The sequence below is a fragment of the Limanda limanda genome, chromosome 1, assembly GCF_963576545.1.
Source record: "Limanda limanda chromosome 1, fLimLim1.1, whole genome shotgun sequence".
Taxonomy (NCBI): domain Eukaryota; kingdom Metazoa; phylum Chordata; class Actinopteri; order Pleuronectiformes; family Pleuronectidae; genus Limanda; species Limanda limanda.
The window spans coordinates 16,545,229-16,553,062 of NC_083636.1; the positions used below are offsets into that span (position 1 = coordinate 16,545,229).

The window sequence follows — 7,834 nt, forward strand, 5'->3', positions numbered from 1 at the left end:
CACACACACACACACACACACACACACACACTCTATCTCTCTCTCTCTCCCACAAACATCCGCTCTAATAGGGAACTGGGAACGTCTATTCTGCATTATTTCATTCTGAGAACTGTTCCTCAGAATGAACTCAGAATGAGGAACAATTCTCAGAATGAAATAATGCAAAATAGACGTTCTCAGTTCCGTGGATTATTGTCATTAGATTATTAATACAGATGCATTGATGTGTAAGGATTCCAGGGCATCACGTTGAATACCATAATTTCATAGTGTTGCAGGTATGGCCTGCCCCTTTAAGAAATATGTTGTGTGTGTGACGTAGTGCACCTGAGAATTGTGGGTAGGGCGCTACATGTTGCATGCTAAGAGCAACTTTTTCTCAAGTCTGCCAGTGGATCCTAACAGCGTGGAGCACTGAAGAAGAGGACTTCAATGGTTTAAGTGCACAGGAGGACGATGGCGAGAGTGATCAGTGACTTTTGCTGGCAGGTTCTATATTTTCGCCAAGAAAATGTGTAAAGTAATGACATACCTTCAGGCTGTTCAATTCCGATACTGAAGAAGACAACTTTAGCTCTGTTAAAAGCACTGTTCTGAAAAAAAGCATTTGCGTTATATATGTAGTTGTGGATGTAAAAGTTTTAAAAAATATTTCCTGTAACATCTTGCCGCCTTAATATCTCATGTTTCAACGGGGACACCTGCGGCTTATAGAGAAGTGCGGCTTATTTATGTACAATTTCTTTTAAAAATTAGCAGGTGCGGCCTATATAGCCTACATGTGCGATCTATAGTCCGGAAAGTACAGTAGGCTGGTGGTTTTGTTACATTTATATATATATATATATTAGAGCTGTCAGTTTAACGCGTTATTAACGGCGTTAACGCAAACCCATTTTAACGCCATCAATTTTTTTAAGGCGAGTTAAAGTAAAGCTGCAGCTGCAGCTTCAGTATCTGTGTTCGGATCCAGTCTGACCTGCTCTCGCTTTTTGTTTTAATATTTCGCCAGCTAAAATATATATTTTTAAGCTATTGTAGCGTCCCCGCTTACACAGGACACGGAACTTCTCCGTGGTTTAGTAGCTTTTATTATCCTCTACACGGACATGTGCACTCTGTCACTCGCACACAACACTTCATTTCCTCATTGAGCTCAGATCCCCGAACAACCATCCTATTGGTCCAAACAGTCACATGTTCGACCCCTTCACTGACCCTCAGACATCAGAACGCTCCTTCAACACAGTGTTTTACTGAACATACGTCAAAACCAAACATAAACATAAACCCAGTCCGTTACACTAGTAGCTGCAGCTATATGGTTTTATTTATTTAAAAATAGGGTACTTCTTATTTCATACATTTTCCACAAATATGGGGAGGACTCAAATAGCCCTACAAAGTTCTGTGTTTAATTTATTTCAAAGTAGGCCGACCCTTACCTGTGTATTTTGTTTGTTTGTTATTTTGTTGCTTGTCTGTTTGAGTAGCTGGCTGAAAGCAAAGAAGTAGTAGGCTTACCTTTTATTGGTAACCTAACTGTTATGGTTCATTGTTTCTGAAATAAGAGGCCTGACTGCTATGTTCACAGCAAACTTGACATTTTTTTAATATTAAGCCATGGTTTAACTGCACTATAGGCTGAGTCCTTGTTTACCTGAAATGTGCACTTCATAATTTTATTTTGTACCGCCCTGTTTGGCAATGTTGTTTTTCAATAAAATAAAACATTTGCGTAAAGCAAGCCAATCCACTTTTCCACGTTGATAAGAGCATTAAAACGAAAAGAAAATGATGGAAAAAAAATAAATGAAGGGACATTTAGAATAGATACAAATTTGCGATTAATGGCGAGTTAAATATGACATAAATGCGATTAATCTGTAGTTTTCTAGCATTGTCTTTATTATTTTTTGCAGGTAGCAAATATCTGCTGATAATTACACGCACATCTTTTATATATACACACACACACGCTCACAAAACTAAATGCCCAACCCTCATGTTTGTTTATGTGCAAGGATTTCATGGTTACATCTGACACATTTACATGTTGGACATGTTGTTTACTGTCATTTAAAAAAATACTTTGATAATAATTTATCTTGAGATTTGAAATAATGAAATTCTCAGACTTGAGTTGCTTTTGAGTCTTTATCATAAATAAGCTCTGCAGAGTTTATACAACAAGCACGGATGCTCAAAATGGAACAACTGGCTGCAAGTTCACAAAAGCCAGAACTTATACAAAGAGGCGTTAGATAAGAGATGATATTAAAAAAAGAAGACATCAAAGACATGAAAGACATGAGATCATCATCATCTATGTCATCTATATCTGCTGTGTCCGTCCGTTCGCGGTACCAGAAAACATCACCAAATAAGGGTTCCATCCTGTCAGGTAGACAGTTTCACAGCAGGGAGACACCTGGTCAGGAGATTTCCACTACCTTAGACACTGGTCAGTGGATATTTCCATTACAATACATTCTTCTATAAATAAAGTACTAACCACTACATTCACTGTATGTAATTTATGTGTGTCTCAATGCATTTCAGTATATAATAGTAATATAAGAAATATATCTGTGGGTTTGGCAAAGTCTCGGATTCTCACTGTGTATTTATTTCACAGGTGGAAGGAAGTTCGGAACTTATGGTTTTTGACCAATCGGACGTTGTTCGAGGGGCTTTTCTAGAGTGTAGCTTTCTCTTTTCCACTGTGTTAGACCAGGAAAATACATCTGATATGAATTATGACAGGCGAAGAGGGATTTCGGCTGAATACTGACCGGGCCACATGGCAGTCTGGAGACAGCCATACAAGCCACTCAGATTTATCTTTAGCCTTTTGCGTTTTCTACTATTTGTGTTTGTAGTTTTGCTGGCTGTTTGTATTTGCTAGTTGTACTATTACTATTAATAATCATAAGCTGATTATGTGAGTGATGTGTGGACCCGCTCTATGCCTGACAGAACAAACTGAGGGCAGCCCGCCAAATCCCCACCACGCACCGTACGTCCCAGTGACGCATTGACGTACGGCGCGTGACCAAGCAGGAAGTAAAAGTAAACAACGGATAGGGAAGTGAAAATGTCAGGCAGCGTTAGTCATCCTCCCTCGTCCCGAGTCCGTGGCTTCTCTGGTGCTTTGTTAGAAAATGCCTGAAGGCTCCGTCCCCCGGTAAGGACAGGGACCCAGCAGGAGGCCGGCGGGACCCCGGTAAGACCCCTGTAGCGCCGGGGACAGTCTGGCTGCGGCGGCCGCTCATGATAAGCTAGCTGGATGTGATCACTTCCCTGCTTTTGTTTACAGGGTGAAATGTCCTCACGGCCATGGCTTAAAAACTTCACCCTGACATTAGGTGTGTGCGACGAATAACACCCCAACACCCCCCCCTGTCCCCCATGTCCCCCACCAGCCACCTGTCCCCGGTCCTCACACCTGCACGTCCCCGGTCTAAAGAGTGTGCTCCTGTTGTTGTTTCAGATGTAGCCATGTTAGCCATCCGGGCTTCAGAGGAGGAGTCCGTGGAGATGGAGGAGATGGACACCTCGGAGCCCAACTGGTGCTGGTTTTACCTGGCGGAGTGTGGCGTGTGGCACATGTTCGAGGTACGGTTCAGGGGACGGGACGGGACGAGGGACACAGCACCCGGCAGCACCAGCGCTCACTTTCTGTCAAGACAACTTTATTAAAGCACATAGAGTCAAAAGCAGATCAGTTGTGTTTGACTGTAGAAGGATAACTGCTGTGAAAACAAGGAAGTGCGTTTCCAACACCTCACTGAACACCAGCAGATTGATTAGAAGAAGAAGAAGAAGATACACTTTATTTATCCCACACACATGCACAGACACACTCATGCAATGGGGACATTTGTCCTCTGCATTTATCCCATCTGGTGTGATCTTTGGACAGACACACAGAGCAGAGCAGTGGGCAGCCATGTAGAGCGGGGAGCAGATGTTGGGGGAGTAAGGTGCCTTGCTCAGGGGCACTAGACAGGGTAGGGAGAATAGTCTTTTGATCTTTTGGACAGATCCAGGTTCGTCTTTATGTTGTGATTCTATCCAGGTAAGTTTTTGTTGAAACTCCGTGGAGTCGAACCGTGGAGTCGAACCAGAGACCTTTTTCTGCCAGTAGTCCAAGTTTCTGCCACTAGTCCACCGCCTCATAATGATCTGATTATGATCAATTAGGTGATTATCTGGTTCTCTGTTCACCTGCCTGCACAAACCACAGCTCGTCCAAAAGGCAGCAGCCAGTCTCCTCATCCAATCTGCTGAAACACATCAAGTGACTCTGATTGTAGCTCCGCTTCGTTGGCTTCCAGTTCATTTGGAAATTGATGTTTAATATTTTTTGGTTACATTTTAAGGATAAAGATGAAGTGTCCATGTGCTTCAGGACATTGTGATTTATTTTTTTTTAGATTATTTTATAGACAAAAATAATAATTTGTTCCTGCCCTAAATGTTAGACTACTGCAACTAATAATTAAAATTAATTGCACTTAATGTTGTGGATTGTATTTGAAAAAAGACCAAAATAGGAAGAAATGCAATTTATAATCACGTAAAACTAATCAAAGCAGCTCGGACAAACTAATGTTTACCTTTTTTGGTTGGATAATGAATAATCTAATCTATTCACTTGTGTATTCATTTATTTTGTCCGTTCACTCCGTTATCAATCAAATAAATATATATCTTCTCCAAATAGACTTTTACAGATGTTCCTCCCTCTTCCTGTCAGGTTGACCCCAGTGCGGCGTGCTCTGTGACCAGTGCTCAGATTGAGCAGTGCTACAGCAGGAACCAACGCGGTGTGATGGAGTTCTACACGGCCAAGTACACCTACAGACTGGACTTTGCAGGTATGGTGATGACAGATCCAACTTCTCTGCCTGACACTGCACAGTCAAAACTAAATCAGACGCACAATATGAGGTTTAATGTTGGTAAAAAAGATAGATAAAAGGATAACTTGTGTTTGAGTTCATCCTGTTGAAGAAGCTGCGCTAATCGTAATTAAATTCCCCACCAGTGATGCGACAGATCAATGTGACAACAGGGAAGCAGCGGCCAATCAAACGCTCCCTCCACTCTGCGACTGGCTTCAGGTAAGATATGGTGGTTAAAGTGAACGTCTTGATCCTCCACAAAAGAGAGAGACGTCTGTAGGGAGCGGGATGAGGTCGGGATGCTTGACATGAAAGGTCAGGGTTCAAACATCTGCTCGCCCTCAAAATACATTAAAATTTGACCCTAAACTGCCAAGTGCTCCACAGGGAGCTTCCCTGCTGCTGACCCTCAGTTTAAGTCTCTAAAAAGCAAAGATGGATTTCTTCACCAAAAGCACACATCTTAGAATAAACTTTTCTTGAATGACACTGATTAAATGACATAACACAAATACACACTGCCTTTGTTTTGTTGTAACAATCTGTCCCTTATTCTCTCAGGTTTATTTGTGATAATCTTGCTTTGCCTGTCCCCTGTCACTGGGAGAGAATAAACACAGACGAGCCCTATCAGGTGAGTGAAGTAACGCACATTACTGTCACGTACACTATTTGTTTGGTTCACACACACAATGTTGGTTATGGGTTTGTAGCTTTTACACAACTGATACAGAAGTTCTGCAATATGTGACAGGAGCTACAACATCATGGATTTTATATTAACAATCAAATCTTTTTTAGTTGTTTACTGGTTTTGATTTAAAATTTCGCACCAAGCTTTGACTGTTTAACTCACGATTGATTGTGTGTCCACAGCTCATCCAGCTCGGCAGAGACACGTATGAGTTCAAAGAAGTCGCCAGATTGTACGAAAAGACAATGGACCATCCAATCAAATCCATCCAGAGGATTCAGAACCTGGACCTGTGGGAGTTCTTCTGCAGGTACACAATGGTTGTGTTGTTGTGTGCCGCACAGTGTCCAGAGTGTTGAGCTTTGATGGACTTAAAGAGTACAAGCAATCTGTTTTGGGACAATAAACCGTTGTTGTCTATAATTTGTCCCCCCCCCCCCGAAGGAAGAAAACGCAGTTGCGAAAGGTCAAACGTACGCTGGATATCGAGGAGCAAATGTTGTTTCACGGCACCGGACGCAGCAACGTACAAGCGATATGCAAGTTCAACTTCGACTGGCGGCTGACAGGAAGCCACGGCGACGTCTACGGCAAAGGTAAACGACTCTGCTGTGATGTAGCATCATGAAATAATTTAACACACGCTTGTTTTTTTGTGTCAGAATCTAACATTTTTCCTCACTCGTCTCTCCTCCAGGGAGCTATTTTGCACGGCATGCCAAATACTCCAGTAAGTACTGTCACACCACGGTGACGCACAACAACATCCTGAAGAGGCATGGATTCGCCCCGCCGATATTCGCGAGCGAGCCGGCCTACAAGACCATGTTCCTGGCCAGAGTGCTTGTGGGCGAGTACACGGTCGGCCATCCCATGTACTGCAGGCCGCCCTCCAAGGACGCCTGCTTCACCAACTTTTTCGACAGCTGCGTGGACGACATGGCCAACCCAAAGATTTATGTCATTTTCGACAGCAATCAGATTTACCCGGAGTACCTGATTGAGTTCTACTGACACCGAACCCGTTCATTTGATTTTACAGAGGCTGGATCTCAAATCATCAAAATATATACGACACAGAGTCTGGACGACGAGATGAAACAGGAAAAAAGAAGCAGTTTAAAGGACGTTTTACTTTTTCTTTCAGTCGGATCCAGTGCCTGACTGGAGCATGAGTCATCTATTAAAGTGCCTTTGGGAGAAACTGCAGAGACAATAAAGACTTTGTGTACAGTTTGTATACTGAACAGTCTAAGATAAGACAGTACCTAGTTGATAGAACTTTTCTGTGACATAAAAAAAAAGAATGAAAAGTTAAGGTCAGTGTTTATGGCAATTGTTTGTTTTTTTTAACTAAAAGGCAGAATCTGTGCTCCGCTTGTGCAAATATCTGTTGTTTAAAGTAAGAGAGGCAGCCTGTTGGTTAGAGGTGACGTCCTGCCGCCGGCTACAGCCCTTCCATTACATCCACAGTGCCACATATGAGCGTATTCATGTAGACATGATTCCAAATGACCAAACCAAAACCTACAACACGTTCCTGCTCACTCTTGTAACATTGTTGCGTGTCATCGACATCTGTGTGTTGCTAGTACAGAGTATTACGTACACACAGATCTATTTTTACTTTGTTTTTAGTCATAAAAACACTTCTACCTCTTGATTCTTTTTTTTTTTACCCATGCATCAGTGCACTTTCCCCCCTTTCCATGAAAGGTTTTTGTAATTGTGTCACAATGACATAAAGTTGTGATGTCATGCACACTCGTTGTCCTCTTCTCTCAACAAGTGCCAGTGACGATTGAATATGGTAAAAAAGACAAGTTCCCGAGATCAGTTTTTCGCATCGCGTTGTGTGACATCATCATCTTTCTTTGAGGGACGAGCAAGAAATCTTTGCACCCTGTGTAAATGTATTTAAGAAAAGATACCACAGCCAGCACATGTATAGTACTCTAAAGAAAAATAACCACACAATGTAATGTTGCTTTGCTCTGTGTATTTGTTGAGCACTTTGTATGATTGTGTGAGCTGTCGAACAGCTGGAACAATAAACAGATTCAGATTGTGCGTTTACTGAAACAGTTTGAGAAAAGCTACAGCATTTCCTTATTGTAATTGCAGGAAAGTGACATCTTAAGTCTTTACACTTAAAGCTGTGTGCGTGAGGCTACATGTGTGTCTGTAATTTGCACATGTTTGAACTAATAAACTTTTCAGCATTAAA

The 7,834-nt window shown here is 42.1% G+C and overlaps 1 protein-coding gene across 2 annotated transcripts; it reads left to right on the forward strand.

The window, feature by feature from the left end:
• The first annotated feature begins 3,087 nt into the window (after positions 1-3,087).
• Positions 3,088-7,834, forward strand: LOC133012220 (protein mono-ADP-ribosyltransferase PARP11-like). 2 transcript variants are annotated; one of them, XM_061080203.1, is made up of 9 exons: positions 3,088-3,229; positions 3,323-3,371; positions 3,497-3,621; positions 4,766-4,886; positions 5,057-5,132; positions 5,475-5,547; positions 5,790-5,917; positions 6,052-6,203; positions 6,305-7,834. In XM_061080203.1, exons 2-9 carry the CDS (start codon positions 3,329-3,331, stop codon positions 6,619-6,621), a joined length of 1,035 nt encoding a protein of 344 aa, XP_060936186.1. In that variant the 5' UTR covers positions 3,088-3,229; positions 3,323-3,328; the 3' UTR covers positions 6,622-7,834. The 2 variants fall into 2 exon arrangements, with proteins under 2 accessions (XP_060936186.1, XP_060936191.1); XM_061080208.1 differs by lacking the exon at positions 3,323-3,371.

Bases quoted from the DNA above. Each gene is read 5' to 3' on its own strand.
- LOC133012220 (XM_061080203.1), top strand. From the start codon at position 3,329: ATGTCCTCACGGCCATGGCTTAAAAACTTCACCCTGACATTAG. The intron at 3,372-3,496 runs GTGTGTGCGACG...TTGTTGTTTCAG, and splicing joins AAACTTCACCCTGACATTAG to ATGTAGCCATGTTAGCCATC. The intron at 5,918-6,051 runs GTACACAATGGT...CCCCCCCCGAAG, and splicing joins CTGTGGGAGTTCTTCTGCAG to GAAGAAAACGCAGTTGCGAA.